General features: G+C 35.3%; 1 protein-coding gene across 2 annotated transcripts in view; it reads right to left on the minus strand.

The window, feature by feature from the left end:
• Window positions 1–21371, minus strand: part of LOC128981979 (mucin-2-like) — a 115739-nt gene that overhangs the window by 80286 nt on the left and 14082 nt on the right. For both annotated transcript variants that reach the window (XM_054401004.1, XM_054401003.1), the window contains exon 5: window positions 13671–13884. In XM_054401004.1, coding sequence (XP_054256979.1) covers window positions 13671–13884 — 214 coding nt within the window. The remainder of the gene's footprint in view (window positions 1–13670; window positions 13885–21371) is intronic.

The raw sequence follows: 21371 nt of genomic DNA on the forward strand, positions 1-21371 counted from the left end.
AATATTATAAGTGACAAAGTTTGGATGGATGGATGAAGTTTGTGACAAGTAAAGGCGAAAAATACTAAACCGAGAGGGTTGAATTTGGTATGATGATAGCTCACATTCCCGATTGACATATAGACATATTCTTATCTCAAAAATGAAATTCGGGCTTCACCCCAGTGGCTCTGGAGTTTACCATGTCTATATGAGTATTTATATTTAATACGAAATACAGAATTTTGTCAGCTGTTTCAACTGCACAAGTTGGTTCTATGATAATAAATGAAAATAGAACCCCTCAAAACTAATTTCAGATTGTTTTTAATTTTGATAATACAAACTTTTTATATGAATTTTATACGACACTAATTCATTTAAAACTTCTACCAATTTGAAAGTTACCGTAGCGAAGCACGGGTATTCCGCTAGTATTGTATATTTAAGTTCAGTTAAAACTGTTACATTTGATTCAAATTATACTTTGCTTAGTACCAAAATAGGAATGCTCGCGTTGTGTTAAAAAAATTACCAATTGATGATAAGTAAATTTAATTTGGTAAATTAAAATGAAAAGTCATGTTAGTCAAGTCAAGTTATGTTAACCGGTGCTTATGGTACACTACTAACTAGGCTAATATTGGCTAATATCATTATATGTGATTAAATGTGACTATATTTTCTAGGCCTATTACATTTAATAGGCCTAGAAAATATAGTTAAGTTTGGTTTATTGAATGCAGTAATTAAATTATTCTTCTAACAAGAACATCCTACGAATATTATAAATACGAAAGTTTGGATGTATGTATGTATGTATGTTTGTGACAAGTAAACACGAAAATTACTGGTCGGATTAAGCTGAAATTTGGGGTGATGATAGCTCACATTCCCGATTAAAATATATGCATATTGTTATTTCAAAACTCCTTTCAGGCTCCGCCTCAGTGGCTCTGGAGTTTCCCATGTTAACCTTATGCGTATTCACATTTAAAAGGAGTTAAATAATTTTGTCAGCTGATTCCACCAATAAAGTTATTCTATGATATTCAATAGCATTAAAAAGTGATAAGGTAACACACTATTATATATTTTCCATTAAGATACCAGCTAATTTGAAGTAAGCAGCATCAAAAAGCTTTGATACACTATGAGAACTGTCAAAGTAGGAATTTTTACAGTTATGTTTATGTTTTTAATTTAATATATAATTTTTAATATTGTGTGAATGTTTGATAATTTACTATTTTATATTGTTCAGGTGCAGGGGTGGAACAGAATGGCTATGGTAGATATGTAATAGGCTACTATAGGCCTACTGTATATACTGAACTATATCTGTAATACTATAGCATACCGTAAATATAAAGAACCGAATTCTCTCAAGTCTTATCCTCCCCCATTGCAAAAGCAAAGCTAGAGTATAACTGCAATAATCATTTTATACCTATAAGCCAACCGCGTACGAAGAACGGTGTTGTGATCAGACAAAGTTCTTGTGTAAGTTAGTCAAATAGTCAAATAGTACAATGGTCAGAAAAACAAGTGACTGTCCCGGCATTATCATTGTTGGTTGTAAATAGATAAGAGTTTAGCTCACGCAGCTGTGAGTAGAGTTAGGCATCAGTCTCAGTAGACTGCCCCCTGGGGTAATACCTCTCGCGGTATTTCATTTGTATCGAGTTTTAAATTATTATTGGGACTTAGAAGAAATTGTTACAGTTTTGACTTGTATTCGAAAGTGTTATATATTATTCAGTGTTGAGAAGTTAAATAAATTAGTTTTTTTGAACAGTTGTATTATTTCTTGTGTCGAATTTGGGTTCTAATCCTTAACCGTAATCAACCCGCGGCTCAACCAAAGCTCCCAACCACCTACCAAAGCCAGCATCCCACTTGGCACCACAACAACGGATACTCTGCTAGTTTTATATATTTATAAATGTACATTTCATAGATGCACATTTTATAACATTTTATAGATGTAGTAATTTATCTATTGGAATTATAATAGTGATATTTAATTAAGTAAAAATGCTATTACTGAAGGTTTCATCGTAAGACCTGGGCCCGGGAGCAATATATATTTTTTTGCATTTTGGCACCCTAATGGACAAAACCACTATTAGTTAACATTATTTATATGTATATAAGTAAATAAATTTAAATTGTACTCATCGCAATATTACCAGTTCTTCTTGGAGATCCAAACAGACGAATTAAAATTTCCTTAGTCTGCAGGTTTGCTGCGGCGAGGATTTTTAAATAACGCAGTTTGATTTCTCATCGGAATCAAATTTATTTTTATGAGTTAGTTGTAACTGTAAGGTACAAATTGATAATTTTTTGTATCTTTAATTTTCTTTATTGGTTAATTTTTATACAGATTTAAATCCTTTGGAGTGTAAACGGTTTCATAATAAACTACCCCCGCCGTAGTTAACCTGCAGACTAAGCTAATTTCCGCTTACCTAGAGGATCGCCTAAGATTTACCTATGATTTACAAAAAAAATATTCCTTTAAAACTGTCTAATTTATTTCCAAATTAAATAACAGTGATTTAATGATCATCTAAGTTTGCTGCTAAAGTAATAGTCAAGAGGTATGTTTGTTAGTTAAAATGTCGATAGCTTGGTATGAAATAAACAAACTCCGATTGTATTAGGTACAATATCCGTCAATAAACAAGCAAACTGCAACAGTTTATTTATTCTTCATGAAAATAACATAGTAATATTTACTTTACAATTTTTGTTGAATTTTATCCCCCCCGTCAGGCGTACCAAACAACGCTTCGTGGTACTAAATAATTTTTTTGAAGCTCTACAAAATTTTTTAAAAAGAAATAGAAAAACTGTTTGTTTTAGGTTCAAAACGGGAAATCCCTCATTTATTATTGAACGTAAGTTTACACGTTTATACCTAATTGAATCAAAATCAGACTATATTTGCTCGAGTTATCGTGCTGACGGACATAAAAATGTGGACGGATGGTGTTTTTGGCCTCTATGACCCTTCAAAACGAAAAAAGTAAATTAGTCCCGGGAGTTTTACTAAGAGACCTCCGGAAATAAGCCTACACCTTTGAATAGGAAATTCGCTTAACAAACTGATCGAATTAACAATTTATACTGAAACAATAGAAACAAATCAATAGGCATCATTAAACTATTCATACAAACCCGCGTGATCTTCCAGAGACCGCTCATATATAACTAATGTTTGTTTCAAGACAAAGCACAAGAAAATTCACAACCGAATGTTGTATACACAAAACTAGTTACTACATTATTATTTCAAATTTAATCGTAATTATTTAAATACGGTCCAAATTAAAGTTACTTTTATTGTGAACTCAACTAGGTATATATATAACTATTAATTTTTTTATGCATTTGATTGACTAAATAGATAACAAAACTTAAAAAATCAAATTGACAATACTATTTGGTAATTTCCTGAGCTGTTCATATATTACTCATGCTTAAGACGGAATCATATATTAAGTTTAAGACGAAAATAGCTAGCTCATTTCCTGAATCGTCTTTATCCTATTACTCTAGTGATTCAAAGAATTGGCTACAATACATTTTGTTTAACTTAATATCTCAACAATAAGAATTCTATTCCAGGAAGGTCACTATCCCATCAGTTGCCCTCTCAGTAACGGAAGTGTTTCATCCCCAATGCCATTGCCCTTTGCACCCCTCCCCCCACCGGAGCATCCTCCTCTCTTACCCACGCGTCAGGTATTTTTGGGGAGATCGGTATTCTTGGGGGGAAAGCTAGTTGGTGTGCGAACTGAAGCCTAATGAAGCGTAAAAGGGTTCGACCCCGGATTAGGGCCAGAGCTCGCCAGTGTTCCGTTTCCCATATTACTCTGTTAAAAATGCACTAATTGTTAATTTAAATGTCATTTTCAGAATCCTCACAAAATTGTAAATAGATATAACACATAATCGTTGGGGTACGGAAAAATATTCTATTTCCATTTCTTTGTTAAACAATTATTTTTAACATCGACGAAAATTTAAATAACATTCAGAAATTTATTTCTCGGTTACCGAGTTCTGCTGAGTTAAACAAATATTATTAAAAACTTCCTTATTTAAAGGGCTTTACAATAATGTATAACTACATTTACCTACTGTCAAATCTATGGTGAATTTTAAGCACTATTGTGAAAAATCACGGTTTAACCAAAACAGATATTGTAAAAAATAATGAATTTTACTTACTATTTTATGAGCTGGCCATTGATGATGAGGGCTTGTGTAATTTATGATTGACCAGACTACACTTTCATCACACTAAAGAGTTTTTGTTTGGACTTTGGAAAATTTGTTATAAAAAAACCACAATACGTTAGTAAAAACACACAATAAAAATCAATTCAATGACATACTTCGTCCGAAGCACAACTTTTATTAAGGTGGAATCACAGTTTGGGTGTAAAGTGCCCTCCGTTTTCCCGCAAGCAGGCCCTAGCTCGCTTTTGAATTGCGCCAACTGTGACCTCATACGTCAATTTTTCCCTTACTTTCCCAGCAGCCTCAACGATTCTCTCCCGTAACTCAACTTCAGAGTTTACAACAGTTGAATAAACTAGTCCTTTCATGTAACCCCCCCAAAAAAATCTAACGGGATCAAGTCTGGAGATCGAGGAGGCCATGTCACTTCCTCCACGTCTAATCCATTTCGGGTAGTTTTGGTATAGCCACAACCTAACTTCCGCGAGTTAATTGAAATCTTATCTGAAATATGAAAATTATACCATAACCGTAACATAATCACAAACACATTTTACAACTATATGTTTCTTTTCTTAGCTTAGTAGTTATAAATAACGTTGCATGCGAGAAAGAAATACAAATTATTCGTTGCCTGCACTTAAATGTATTAATCTTCACAATAGCTTTTCTTTGCCCTACCATGTTTTTTCACAACAATGATTGAATTACATTAGGCAATTTGAAACTTGGCCAAAACTATATTACACCATTGTAAAGCCCTTTAAATAAGGAAGTTTTTAGTAATATTTGTTAAACTCAGCGGAACTCGGTAACCGAGAAATAAATTGCTAAATGTTATTTAAATTTTCGTCGGTACAGTATTAAAAATAATTGTTTAACAAAGAAATTTAAGTAGGATATTTTTCCGTACCCCAACGATTATGTGTTATATCTATTTAAAATTTTGTGAGGATTCTGAAAATGACATTTAAATTAACAATTAGTGCATTTTTAAAACAGAGTAATATAACCTTTTTCATAATAACTACAATAATTTTTGGAAAACCTTAATTAATTTGTTATTCCCTAACAGTTGAGGTTGGGAACCTCAAATGTGCGTCATTATGTCGCCATTACCATGTAGTTTGATGCAAAATTTTATTTAATACTTATGACCGGACACCCTGTATACCTGGTTAACATATAGGCCTATTCCTGTTATTATATTCCCCTTGAGCTACGCCCCATGGGCTTCCAAAGTTTTAATGTTTACATTATGGAAGAATGTAAATAGTGAAAAAAATATTAATTGAAGTCAGACGTAAATACTACTAGGTGGCGTTCGCAGAGGCATCCAAAAAATTGAGCGGAGTCATCAAGGGTTCATATTATATTGTTTTTGTCATACTGCAGTAAAAACAGTCGTTTTTAATACATGCGTTGCGGGTCTAAAGTAGCATTTTTACTCTTTAGGGATTAAAAATCGTTTTTAGCCTCTACGGAGTAAAAATCATCTGTTGTCAACTCAGTTGTAAATTTATATTGTAAACGATTGCATGTATCAAAATATGTATCGATTCATGCTTCGTATTCATTTTAACCTACAGTCTACAGGCTCTTCCCATAGAATTTTAGCATTGCAGATACATTAATCCATTCCCACAATCAAAACGGCTTACCTTTTCTACTTGCTTCACCACCCCCTACGTCGTGGACATGTTTCCCTCTCTTCCCATAGCATTTTAGGATTGCAGATACATTAATGTAATTGCCAAAGACAGTTCCCACACTCTGCACTGCAAGCATTACTACTTCCTTCACCATTTCCTACATCGTGGGGCCTGTTTCCGTCCCTTCTCATACCATTTAAGTATTCAATACATTTATCTAACTGCCCAAACGGTTCCCCCGCACTCTGCATTGCCAGCCTTTACTACTTCCTTCACCACTTCCTACGTCGTGGGGCCTCTTTCCTTTCCTTCTCAATTAAAAAGATTTTGAAACCTGAGAGCCTGTGAGTTAAGTTGGTATGAATATTCTTTAAAAACATGTGTTGTTTATTATAAAAAAAAATAACAAATGATTATCATTCTACTCATAACATGGGCTTTGTTAAATAAAATAAAACTAATTCTTTATCCAACTTTTATTGTTTTTATTTGGTTATGGGCTACAGAAAATATTAAAAGCATGGATTTAAGAGTGAATGTTGAAAAACTAAGCAATTCTCAATCATGGAGAAGGTGGAAACGCCAGATGGAATTAGTTTTGAGACATCATGGAATTAGTGATCTGATTACTGGTGAAAGGACAAGGCCTGAAGAAACAGAGGAGCAGAAGCTTAAGGATTTCAAGAAAGGTGACACCTTAGCTCAGGTACTTATTGTAAGTGAGTCGGTGGCTTAGTCGGTAGCGTCGCGGACTTCGGGCCCAAGGCAGTAGTGTCGTGGGTTCGGATCCTGGTCACTGCCGATAACATTTTATCAGTACAGTTCACCTTTGTACTGTACTGGCTCACTCCTTGCTTTGCTGTAAACGATCCACGCACGGGCGCTTAGTCTATGTGGATGGGCAAATGCAAGGTTAAAAGAGGCCGCCAACCTCTTTAAAAAAAAAAAAAAAAAAAATGCTCTAGATGATTCACATGTAGAATTAACAGCTACTTGTGATAGTGCACATGAAATGTGGCAGAAGCTGTTGAGTATATATGAACAATCATCAAGTCAGAGACTAGATAGAACAATGGAACAGTTCTTTACATCTAGTATAACTGATGGAGAAGATTTGGTCAAATATATCTCAAGATTGCAGTTAAACTTCAGAGAAATGAATGATGAACTTAAAAAGCATAAAGCTTTAGAACTGCCAGAACTTGTTTTGATGTCAAGGATTATGAGTACACTACCTAAAGAATTCTTTGAGTTCAAGAGTGTGTGGGAAAGCATGCCAGTGAAAGACAGAAGTGTTGATTTGCTAATAGAGAGAATTTGTCTGATTGAGTCCAGGCTACCTAGGTCTATGAATTCTGATAATGGACAAGCCTTACAGGTTAGTAGAAATAGCAAAAGTTCTTTTTCAGAAGGCAAAAGGCATTCTATAAAGAAGAAAATAAAGTGTTTTATTTGTAAGGGACCACACTATGCTAGTCAGTGTCCAAAGAAATCAGAAAAAGAAGACAAGAACAAGACTGAGCCTAGAAAAGGTAACAGTGGTCCATTCTTGTGTTTTGTAGCAAAGGAGCACAAGAAGGACAACTTTATTGCAGACTCTGGAGCATCGCAGCATATGTGTTTCCGGAGGGACTTCTTTCACACATATCAGAGGTTTACATTACCAATTAACGTCACTGTGGGAAATGGTGATGATATTGAGGCAGTTGGGTAGTATTCTAGTAAGTGTGAATATTGGTAAGAACCGATACATCACAACTTTAGAGAATGTATGGTACGTTCCCAAGCTAGGAAGGAACCTGATGTCAGTCAGCACAACAGTGAAGAAATGATTTAGTTTCAAAGTAACTAAAGAAAAATGTGTCTTTATGAAGAATAACGTTGCACAGCTGTATGGACATTGTGTAAATGGACTCTATGAAGTTGAAATGGATGTTCTGTTGCCGCATGCAGAAGCTAAAACAGCGTGTAGTAGAAAACTGAAAACCGTTCAAGAGTGGCATGAATCTCTGGCTCATCAAAATAAGACACATGTGTTAAAAACTCTTAAAAACAGGGGAATACATGTCAAGGTAGAAGATGAATCTTGTGAAGGTTGCGTACTAGGCAAGCAACACAGAGCTACATACCATTCTCGGACTGTAAAGCCAACAATTGCAGGAGAAATAGTAAGTGGAGATCTCTGTGGTCCTATGGAAAACGTTTCTCTAGGAGGAAGTCGCTACTGCCTGGTTTTCAAAGACTACTTTACTAAATTCAGAAGAGTATTTTTCATCAAAAATAAGACGGAGGTTACAGACTGCATTGAGACATACTTGAATGAATGTCAAACTGCTGGACATGTGGTAAAAACGTTTATGAGCGATGGTGGGACTGAGTTTAATAATTATGCAGTGAAGAAATGACTCGCTAAACGAGGCATCACTATGAGAACTGTTATGCCTTATACACCAGAAGAAAATGGTTCTATTGAACGTGAAATGCGCACGTTAGTTGAATCAGCAAGAAGCATGTTGTATTCAAAGAGATTGCCAAAGAGCTTATGGGCAGAGGCAGTGAACACGGCGTGTCATGTGATCAATCGGACAGGACCAACAAGTACAGAAGGTACACCTTATGAACTTTGGTATGGAAAAGGACCAGCACCAATTGAACATTTTCGACCGTTTGGTACAGAATGCTATGTGCATGTCCCAAAACAGAAACGGAAGAAATGGTCAGCAAAATCAGTTCCAGGAAAATTGGTTGGGTATTGCGATGAACGAGATGGATTTCGAGTCTACAACGGTCAAACAATAGTGGTCAGTAGAGATGTTGTCTTTAAACCTTATCAGAAAGGAGAGGTTGTCAGAGCAGAGGGCATCACAGAAGATTGGGCTGAGACTGTTCCTGATGAAGACAAAGAACTTGACAAAACCGTATCCATTCCTATCCTATGCGAAGACAAGAGTCAGCCAATCAATTATCAAGAGGAAAATGAAGAAGCTGAACCTGATGAAATTGAATATTGTGAACAACCGGAAGAGGAAGATTTAGGAAGGCAAAGGCAACCACCTAGTTATCTTCAAGATTATGTTCTTGTAGCTGAAGCTGGACCAACATACCGTTAGTAGTGAAGAGTGGTTTCAGTTGGCAGACTTCTTGACAAAGAGTTTACCTTCTAGTCGACTGAAGGAACTTTTGAACCTTTGAACTTTGAACTTTTGAGGTTTGAGGGCAAATTAAAAAGATTTTGAAACCTGAGAGCCTGTGAGTTGAGTTGGTATTAATATTCTTTAAAAACATGTGTTGTTTATTATAAAAAAAATAACAAATGATTATCATTCTACTCATAACATGGCCTTTGTTAAATAAAATAAAACTAATTTCTTTATCCAACTTTTATTGTTTTTATTTTTCTCAAAGCATTTTAGGATTAAAGATACATTAATCTAACTGCCACAGACGGTTCTCACACTATGCTCATACTTTACTACTTACTAAGCCACTTCCTACATTGTGGACCTGTTTTCAACACTTTCCATAGCATTTTAGTGTTTTAGATACGTTAATCTAATTGCCACAAACATTCCCTACACTCCGCACTGCTAGCCTTTACTACTTCTTTCACCATTTTCTATGTCGTGGAGATGCTTCCATCCCTTCTCATAGCATTTCAGCATTCCAGATACATTAATCTAACTGCTACAAACGGTTTCCAGTTCCCACACTCCACACTGCTCACCTTACTACTTCCTTCACCTCTTCTTCCGTCGCAGACCTGTTTCCCTCTCTTTCCATAGAATTTTAAGATTGTAGATACCTTAATCTAATCGTCATAAACAGTACCCACACTCCGGACAGCTCGCCTTGACTACTTCCTTCACCACTTCCTACGTCTCGGACCTGTTTCCCTCCCTTCCCATAGCATTTTAGGATTGGAGATACCTTAATCTAATCGTCATAAAAAGTTCCAACTCTCCGGACAGCTCGCCTTGACTACTTCCTTCACCACTTCCTACCTCACGGACCTGTTTCCCTGTAGCCACATAGCTGTGGCTACGTTCCCTCCCTTCCCATAGCATTTTAAGATTGTAGATACATTATTCTAATCGTCATAAACAGTTCCCACACTCCGAACAGCTCGCCTTGGCTAGTTCCTTCACCTGTTCCTACATCGGGGACCTGTTTTCCTCCCTTCCCATAGGATCATAGGATTGCAAATATCATAATCTAATGGTCATAAACAGATCCCATACCCCGAACAGCTCGCCTTTACTCCTCTTCCTTCACCACTTCCTACGTTGCGGACCCCTTTTCCTCCCTTCCCATACAATTTTAGGAATGCAGATACCCAAACACATGTTTTATTTACAGCCTGGGTGAAAATAGAGAAGCCTGAACCCTTACATTCCATCCCCAGAAAAGTTGTTGCCAGTTTTTAAATTAAATTTGTCGTAGTTGATGTGAGCCACCAACAGACTGCGCTGATTTAAATGACTTAATTCCTGTTGAATACACAATGTTTTTTACCAAGTCAAACTGTTTGAATGAGCTATAGCAACTGTTATGACCCATCAACTCTGTGTCAGCAATAAAAAATAAGGTAGAAAATAGAATTTAAGGCACGCTTTCAGTGAATGGCTCACACTACTACATGTTTAAAAAATGGCGACAGATGGTCCATAGATGGTATGTCTACTTCAGTATCCAATAGTCAATACGTTTACATTACATGTTTTTGGTCGAGTTTTCGACCACAGGACGACCACTAGTATGTATAGATATACCACTGATCTGCAGGTAAAGATTGAACTTTGAAAAAAGCTCAGTATCTACAGTAAAACATATCAATTATAAGTTAAATCAATATAAACTGATTACTACAGTGAGCTTTGAGCGATTTATTTGTCCTTATTTACTTCATTTGTACGTTTTTTCAACGAAATAAAATGTTTAAGTAAGCTTATCATTTGAAAATTGAATCGTATATGTACATTATTTCCATAAATGCTTCAGCGTCTCATATAATTCGTACTAGGTAGCCTTATAAGTTTGCCTAGCATTAAACAAAGATATTTTTCAAACTAAGAGTTTTAGTTGAGTTATGTTCTTGAAACCAAAGGGGAATGTTTAACTATTTCCTATAACACAAATTAAATATCAATTTTTTTCGCTTCAGTGTTCCTCTCCGTTGCGAGGCACGAGTACAACAGCTAGTATCCAATAAAGTGAACGACTGCAATTTCCAAGTTTGGTGGGGGTGGGGGAAAGCCCAAGGGTGAGAATCAGGGACTTTTCGAAAATACACGTCTTAAGTGGTTCTATGACATAAAACAAATCCAGCTTTCCACTATTTAGCTACGAAAAATGGCAGTTTGTGTGTTTATTGACTGGGCTAGATCCGATGTCGCAGCCCAGAGGTGTTCAACTAGCCCACACACACTCTATTTTTCGACACCCAGCTCTTTACCAGTTCACGTAGATGACTAACCAATATAATATATTTGTAAACCTTAAAAAACCTTGCCAACCCTAGAGCTCCCAAGTTAAGAGGATTACCAAAAATACACAAAACTAACGTACCCATAAGGCCCTTGGTAAATTTCACACCTGCCCCCACCTACAAAATAGCCAAAAAACTTGATACAATAATAAGAAAAGAAATAGTACTCGAAAACAACCACAGTGTCAGGAATACCATAGATTTATAAGGTTTCCAACATAAAACTAAAGGATTCTTACATCCTAGCATCTTTTGATGTCGTCAATCTATTTACTAACGTTCCAGTTAATGAAACAATGATTTTACTTAAAAACAATTTGGACAAACATTCTTCACTACCATCGAAGGCAAAAGAAGAACTGGTTATCTTAACCCAAAACGTCCTGAAGCAAAGCTACTTCGAATTCGAGAACAAGTATTACATCCAGAACGAGGGACTAACAATGGGTTCACCACTTTCAAGTATACTCGCTGAATTATTCTTGAACCATGTCGAAAACAAACATCTTTGGTCCGATTCCAACAGAAATCTCAATAGAATTATCCACTATAGTAGGTACGTGGACGACACCATCATCTTATTCAATGGTAACGAGAGGCAAATCAACCTTCTCCATACATACTTAAATAAATTTCACAAGAACTTGCAATTCACCCTTGAAATTGAAGAAACAAAATCAATTAATTTCCTAGATGTCACCATTACCAGAAGCGACAACCATTTAAATTTTAAAATCTACAGAAAACCTACTACAACTGATCAGACAATTCATTCGTTATCACACCATCCACATAACCATAAAACCGCCGCATGCAATAGTTTTGTCCACCGCTTACTTTCCATCCCACTGATGAGTCCCACTGATTACAACGATGAAGTAAATATTTTAAAGCATATAGCAGTCGCAAATGGCTACAATAGTTCCTTGATCGATAAATTGATTAGTAGACAACGCAATAAAAACAATAACAGACCACAAGACAGCAATAAAAGATACGTCAGCGCTAACTACGGTGTTGTACTGAACCACACCCTAGTAAACGAATTGGCTAAAAATGACGTTATTGTATCATTTAAAACCAACGATAAACTCTCAACCATCGTCAAAGAAAAGTGCAAACCTGAAACTAATAGAATGGAAAAAACAGGAATTTACAGATCGAAATGTAACGATTGCCCCAATTTTTACATTGGCCAGACTTCCAAGATCTTTTTCTACCAGGTTCAAGGAACACAAGCCTAAGGCAAATTCCAAATCAGCGTACGCAAACCACCTAATTTCCCACAACCACAATTACACCGACATTCACAATAATTTAGAAATAGTACAGTTCTGTAATAAAGGCCGATACATGGATACAGTTGAAGAGTATGAAATTTACAAGGCGTCAAAGGAAAACCCACAGCATATATTGAACGAAAAATTATCATTCGAGTCTAACATCATCTACAACACTGCCATTCATATCCTTAATAGAAAGACAACAAAAGAACGAGATAAGGATATCATAGGAGTAGGGGCGGGAGTCAACGCAGACGACACGTGACAGTCGCGACTTACCCTCAGCCGGTGCCGTATCACGTGTTTCGTTACCGCCTGGTCGACCAGTGTTAAATGTTCAGTTTCGTGTTTTTGTGTTTTTATGTCGTGTCTATGTTATTTATTTACCACTATAAACTTTTGACAAACTCCATCATGAGGAATATCTAATGACTGCTTGACATTCTCCCGACCTGAAGATGTGCTCCTGCAGCACGAAACAGCTGTAGTCACTACGAACTTCATAGGATCGTTTTGGACAGAACAAGGTAATTTAAACCACTATACGATATTATTCCTATTTAAAAGAATATGTAGAGAAAGGCTAAATTGTGTACCTACTCTGAAACAAATTAAGCTTTTATCAAAGTTTAAATTTTATACCTACCTAAATACTGGTTTTAGAAACAAATGTTAAATACATAAGTCATAGGAAAACTAATCAGAAATAAAACGAAACAAATTTCAACACGATATACAGTAGTTATACATAGTATACATAGTATTTGACTTATGATCAATTAAATTAAACAGTTGTGATAAAAAAAACTTTATTGACTGGACTAATGCAGTGGAGCAGGTATGTTGCTTAGAAAACTTATTTAGGTCATCCTACTTGGCTAAATATTTTGGAAGGATCATTTTCATTTTCACATTTAGAGCAGTAGAAGCGATAGGGCCAACTTATTATCACTAAACTGTGGAAATTACACATTTATTTAATTTTAAGAATGCTAGCTACTCATCCGACACACTAACCTTAAATTCGGCTTCAGTGACGTAGAATTCGAGGTAGAACGGCTGACCTGGACGGAACGGAAACTTTTCATGAGTCGGTCCCTCATACTTGCCCCAAGTGCCTGCCAGGCGGGTGTTACAAGAAGTGTACCAATTTAAACACTGATTAAAGTGGAATCCAATGTCAGGCTTTTCATTGTCTTTTGTACTTCCAATTAAGAAGTTCACTTCAAACCTGGAATGACTAGAGGTTAGTTTGTCTAGTGTTTACGTCTTTGATTCAGGCCAACTTGTGAAGCATTAAATAGGATTCTCTTCATTAAGAGTTAAGACTTTAAAGTCTACAATTATCAAGATAATAATTACCAGTACAACAAATATAAATAAAGAGTACAAACTCCAATAACATGCCTACTTTTTCTACATGCAAACTAGGTTGAATAAATTACCCTGCAATAATATTATTATCTTTTCCTATATAATGAGTAAATTTTGAGTATTTGTTACTTCGATCTCAAAATCGGCACCAAGAAACAAGAAACACATTTATACTTACGGTACCTATATAACTAAGTTTTGCATCAAAAATAAGTTCTAGACCAGTGATATTTAAAAAAAAATCTGTTTTCGCCATATGTATATGAACTTTGGACAATTTAACATGAGCCTTATAAGGGCTCCCATATACCCATGAATATTTTTTACCAAATAACCTGATTCAGCCAGCGGAAATTAGCTATTGCATACTGTTTACAGGTCTGGCAATGTGATCGTTTGGATGCAGAGCTAAGGATATAGGAACGGTCATATCAATACAATTGAGCATATTATAGCCTACTATGAAATGAATAACAAAATAGGTCATTGTGGAGTAGGGAGATTAATGAGAAGATAAAATGGAATAATTTGCGAATATACCTGTTTTTGAGACAGTATTTAGTTAATTAATTTTTATTTAACTATTATTTTATGTGGAATTTCAAACACTCCTTATCGTAATGCATCTTCTATTTCTATTGGTTGATTAATAAATGATCACAACACTCTACACGCTGCCACACCCCAGCATTAATTTGCATTGTTGCGGTAGACTAATCTAATCTAAACATGCAAAGGGAAGGGAAGGTAGCTTTGTCTAATGTAGAATTTTTGTAAACTAGTGCACCACAAATGGTCCTTCGGATTCCTCCAGCTGACTTTATCGTTAAATATGTAGCTATATTTTTTATATTTTAAAGCCTTACTAAATTGCCAGTAAATGAAATAAACAGTAGTTATAGTCCAGTGCAATTAGACAAAAAATTACCTTGACCCGGACAAAATTGATAACAGGCTGAAAATTTGTGGAAACGTTCAGAACAATGTCCTGAGTGGCCCACACAAAGTCCCAAGAAATCCCAGTTGGGGAACGGCTGCCATCTTGAAAAAACTGCCGTCATCTTGGAAAATTAGATTTTTTGCTGTATTTTTTTAAGTAATAGTCCGGAAGGCATTATTTATGTCTCAAATTAAGCGTTTTGAACTCATGTATGAGGGTAGTATATAATTAAAGAGTTTAATACGTTCTAAGCATAAATATTATTTATATTAACCTAAAAATATATCTATAAAAATCATATAAATTTACAAAATATTTAAAAAATGTAGCTTTTTCTCTTTTGTTCTTAGTGGACTTGTTAAAGACATTAACCCTTTGATATTTCTTGCAATCCACCATGTTTAGTCTTTGGAATTGGTTAAATAAGGGGTGAATAAAAAGTCAAGACCCCCCCCTCTAATAATTTTCTAAGTAAATATACAGAAATATCCTTTTGGTGTTGTTGAAACCACAGTAGGAAATTTCATTTGATGATTTTGAAATTTTTGAGTGTCCCCCAAAAAAAAGGAGATTTTGAGGACAACTCAAAAATTTTAAAGTAAATCCTATTCAAGTGACACTTCATCTTGAAGTGTTTACAAAAACTTAAAGAATGGTGAAAACCAGAGTTCGCTATATCTTCTCTATCCAAAATGGTAGCCCGTCAAAAGTTTAATGACGATATTAAATGGGAACTTACTACACATTAATTTTCTTGTGTAGTAAAAAGTAATTCCCCCCCCCTCTCTAATTTGTTCCTAAGTAAATATTACAGAGTAATCCTTTTAGTGGTGATGCAACCTTAAGCCGGGTTTTCCTAGGCGCGTAGTCGGCCAGCGGAGAGAGGAACGCGGAGAGCGGACTCAGCTTGTCTTAGGCAATTTAATGTTACTGTTTTCCTAGAAGCGGAGCGGAATGCCATGTTAATTTCAATTCCGCTCTCCGCGTTCCTCTCTCCGCTGGCCGATTCCGCTGCTAGGAAAACCCAGCTTTAGCAGGAAGTTTCATTTTATGATTTTAAAATATTTGAGTACTCTCCTCTGTCCAAAATGGTAGCCACTATTACAATTACGAACCAATATTACCATTGATGTTCCATAACGTTTGACGGGCTACCATTTTTAATAAAGATAAATTGGAAACTCTGGTTTTCACCATTCATAAAGTTTTTGTAATCACATTAAAATGAGATGTCACTTGAAGGGGGTTTACGTTTAAATTTTTGAGTTTCCCCCAAAATCCCCCCTTTTTGGGGAATATTTAAAAATTTTAAAATCATAAAATAATACTCCCTGCTAAGATTGGACGACCACCCAAAAGGACATCTCTGTATATTAACTTAGAAAATATTAGAGAGGGGGGTATTGACTTTTTATTCACATAGATGCTTTAATTTGCCATTTATTTATTTATTTATTCCAACAGCAAGATCACTAATTTACAATGTGGATTCAAGAAGCCTAAGTAGTAACAACATGCATTTTAACAGAAAACTTAACTAACTTAAATCTATGGCAGGAGCACAGCAACATCGGTAACAGGAAATATAATCTTGCCTAGAAAAGCAACAATTTAACAATGAAGTTAAAAATAAATTATGAAAAAGCAATTAATAATTTCGTTTGTTCTGATCTGAAAAATAGAATCATCTAGTTGCTATAATTGATTACCATTATATTTTAATATTGCATATAAACTTACAATGTAACTACTCGCTGTTAAATAATATTGACGGTGATGTAATCTTCTTTGTAACTAGCGCGGTTGGCACATCCGTGTCCAGTGCAGTATCCATGCATCGTGGTACAATTAAGACCATAAGGTTCCATAAGTTGTACTGTATCCAAGAATCCATTTCAACATGGACTTGGTTTGTGCGTATTTTAACCAAATATGAGTGAAGGATGAGTGTAGGATGAGTGGCGAGATCTTGTAGTCTTGTCTCAGTTGGTAGTTAATGAGCCATATGGTGTCAGCAAGACAAGCATCTACAACTATTTATTTTCGGACAGGGCTGTACTGACATCTCCCAACACTACGAGATGTCACAGGCTTAGGCGGACGTTGGTAAGGTGTCACTGGCTGAAAGCCATGAGATAGAAGGACACTTTTTGCTTTTGGGATGTACAGGGATTTTGGGATGATTTGCTGATCGTGGTACAGGAGCACTTGCATTGACACATTTCGGCTGGTGTTATGCACTCAATGCCACCCATGGCGTGAAGAGTACCATGTCCATAAAGTGTTTTAACGTTGTAATCCATGTTGTCGAAAACATAATGAACGTAAGCTCCGTCATCTAATGAAGGTGATACATTATCAGCTATCGAAGTCTCATAATTGACGACAATCTTGTATGTCGAGCAAACTCCGAGCTACGATAGAATGTCTAACAGCAACTTCGAGCCATACCGTCTGTGAAGGCCGAGCAGCAGGGGCGATATGAAAGATCGTGGTCGAGCTGCAGTAATAATTGCATGAGCTGTATTAATTGTCTCCTTTTCAAAGCTTTGTCATAGTTAAATGGATATTATATTTATATTTAACCAATTCCAAAGACTAAGCATTGTGGGGTGCAAGAAATTGCAATAGGATTAAGGGCTTAAACAAGTACATTATGAAAAAAGAGAAAAAAGCTTATTTTGTATATTTATATCAATTATTTTAGATGGGGACGCCACTATGTGCGTATTTTAAACAAATATGACTGAAGGATGAGTGTAGGATGAGTGGCAAGATCTTGTAGTCTTGTTAGTGACTAAGGCCGACATGTTCCTTAGACACAGATGTTAATTGGTAGCCCACGCAGCTAATGGCAACTAGGGGCATACAGTTTATGGAATCCGAACTACATTATAGTACTGCGGATAGTCATAGTACTCACTAGTGCGGACGTTAATCCACACCAGGGAGCATCCCATCCACCTTGCATGCCTATAAATATCCACAATTCGTATAACAAATGGGACATAACCGTATCTAAATCATTATTATAGATATTTTTAGGTTAATATAAATAAAAGTAATGCTTAGAACATAATAAACTCTTTAATTATATATTACCCTCATACATGAGCCCAAAACGTTTAATTTGAGACATAAATAATGCCTTTCGGACTATTACTTCAAAAGATACAGCAAAAAATATAAATTTCCAAGATGGCGGCAGTTTTTTCAAGATGGCGGCCGTTCCCCAACTGGGATTTCTTGGGACTTTGTGTGGGCCACTCAGGACATTGTTTTGAACATTTCCACCAATTTTCAGCCTGTTATCAATTTTGTCCGGGTCATAACCTAATTGCACTGGACTATTAATTAATAAACAATGAGGCATATGTGGCGTGGTTAAATTCATTAGGAGAGAAAACAAGATCAAAAATACGAAAAACATGTATACAGCGCATAGGCTACTTCAATACGTTTTCAATGAAATGGCGACCATACAATTGCAAAGTAGGTATTTTAAGCCAAGTATGAATGGAGATAAGTGTAGGATGAGTGATGCGATCTTGTAGTCTTGTTAGTGACTAAGGCCGACATATTCCTTAGACACAGCTGTTAATTAATAGTCCATTCAGCTAATGGCAAGTAAGGGACCTACAGGTTATAGTGGTCATAACTGCTGCTTACAAGAACAAAGTGATCTAAAATATTATTGAGTGAAAATTTAAAAACGTACGTTTTCATGTCCCTGGCCTTTTACTTCGTAGATACTGGATTTGTAGTTTATTATTATGTGTTTTAATATTTTTTGGGACGGGGGCAACATGTTACACACATTTATTTGGTTTTAAATAGGTTCTAGGTATTTTTTTCGTATTTTTAAAGTCTCAAAATTCACGACCATGACGTGTCCCTAGGGTACATTTTCCAACTTTCATGCTGTTTTTAGACTATTTATTCATGCCGAAATATATAAAGCCATATTTTTATGTCATCAATGGTTATTAAACTTAGAAAAAAGGAGCATATTATAATTTTATTGTCATTGCAAACTGACTACCATGACAAAATAAGTCTGTCCCTCGATTTGGCGTCACGACCATTTGGGAAAAAATTTCAACTTTGGAGCACGACAGTGGCAAGCCTGGCGTCGATGGAGTCAGTTGGTTTGAGAGACTAGTTCGGGGTGTACGTCAGGATTGTAGTGCCGGTCGTTTCGAGTTGAAAGGAGGAATTACAAGATTAATAAAGGAAAGATTGTGTTTTTTGTAATTTTGGTGTGTCCATGACCGTATGTAGTCATTCGATGAAGTAGACATGGTGTTAATTTTTGTTTATAAGATATTTCAATTGCTAGATTAATCTAGAAGTCCACTTTGTATCCTCGAACATGAGGTGCAGGGCTACCGCCAGAACATAGCCAAATAACACGTAATTTCACGACCAAAGTTTCACGACCATCGCAGGTTTTTTCACGACCAATCCAGCCTTATGGATTATAGTGTGTTTGGTCGTGACAATAACTTTAATATGATTGTAAATTGAACAGTTTAGTTCAATTGAAACACATATTTTTATTATAACTAACAGTATAATTGAAGGATTGTTTAGAAAGATTTAGATTATTTCAGAAAACTCACGACCGTACCACTTGTCCCTGACCATCACGTTTATGATTTCTATCATAAAAATTTCAAAAATTAAAATATTGTCATATTTCAATGTTTTATACACAAAAGAAGCACACCCCTATACAAACATAACGATTTTTCGGGTCTCAGGTAAGTTTTTTCGGAGTTATACAAACTTAAAAAGATTTTATTGGCTTTTTTTCAATTTTTTGAGTTTTTTTATTTTTTTCTAGAAAGACCAAATATACCAAAAGCTCAGTGACCTTTTTATTGTATAATGGTCATAAAAGTAAATTATTTTATAGCAAAACATAGTTATAAAAATAATATTAACTATTTTTAATATTCATTTAAACGTCTGTTATGGTCGTGACAGGATTTTGTGTTTTTCCACTAAAGATGCTCTTTTAAAAAAAAAACTACCAAAGATATTGCGTTACCATGGACATTTTATGAAACTTAAAATGTTAATGAAATAAAAATAATAATAAAAGTTTTGAAAAAAGGGGGAAAAATTTGCAAAGTGCTTTTCCTGAAAACGTACGTTTTTAAATTTTCACTCTATTATTTTACTAATTAGAAATATACTGGGAAAGAAGATCAGGATAAATGGCAATGATTTTACCCAAGCAAAGCTTGATCCCGAGGTACTGGTATTCAATCTAGACAATGTTTACAAGAAAAATCCATACAACAGAATATACTTATGAATTTAGTTTGTCAAACAATTAAAATAAAACATGTTTATTCAGAATGTTGACAAAACTTATACCTAACCACATCAAGAGGAATTATAGGTTTTTTAATCCATTTTTGTATGTAGGCTTGTTTGGAAACCGTTCTCATGTCCATTTGTTGAATAGGACAACTGGTGAATTTTACATGAAGTACCAACTTGCCACAGTAATTTAGATTTTCTTTGGACTAACTAATTTTGAAAGTAAAAATATATGGTATTGTTATATTGCAATAACAAATATTGTTGTTATATTTTAATAACTAGCTGTGTACCCGTTCTACGCACGGGGATCTTATAGTAATCAGTTGAAACCTTCTTATATAAAGAACAACAGTTGGTTTGCATATTTTCAGATATGCTGGCCAAACTATTTATTATACATAACTTCATTTTATGTCGTTTGTTGTTGTTCCGGATCGGTATGACAATCAATAAAAGGCTAAATTACCTATGTCCGCTGGTCCATCCTAATGTATCCTATTACAGAAGATGTATTTCGGCAAAATTAAATCACCATCATCAGTCCTAATATAAGGTCTTGAGCTTCCCCATTAGGTGCGTCTTGGAGTTTTCGAAACACATACACGAACTGTACACTTATACACATGACGAATAAAACATAAATACACAGTAGGCCTACTTTTATTTTTACTATGGACAAGTAGACGCGCGTCGGTCGTGTGCCGAGTCTCGACTGAACACGCTCATTTAAAAAATGTAATTTTCCCAGCAATATACAACACTGATTCAAGGTCTATTTCCCGGTATCAAAACTCAAGAACAATTTTATACACAAAGAATCTCTATTTTCATTTACTGTTACCCTACATAATATTATTGCACTTGCGATTAATTAAATCCGTTATGTAAGGAAAAACGTTTTTAATCTTAATTGGTTTGGATTTGCTTTCAAAACGTGATCGGAAATGGTTGCGGTATTTGTAAACAACATTCAATGGAAACATATCAGTGACAGCTAGAAGAAATAATCTTGATTTGAACAGCTGTTCGTTATTTCATAGAAGAATATGTGCTAAACATTGGGAGAAAAC

The sequence above is a fragment of the Macrosteles quadrilineatus genome, unplaced genomic scaffold (assembly GCF_028750875.1).
Source record: "Macrosteles quadrilineatus isolate MER2022 unplaced genomic scaffold, UCM_ALF_1.0 Scaffold_73__1_contigs__length_606889, whole genome shotgun sequence".
In the NCBI taxonomy this organism is placed as follows: Eukaryota; Metazoa; Arthropoda; class Insecta; order Hemiptera; family Cicadellidae; genus Macrosteles; species Macrosteles quadrilineatus.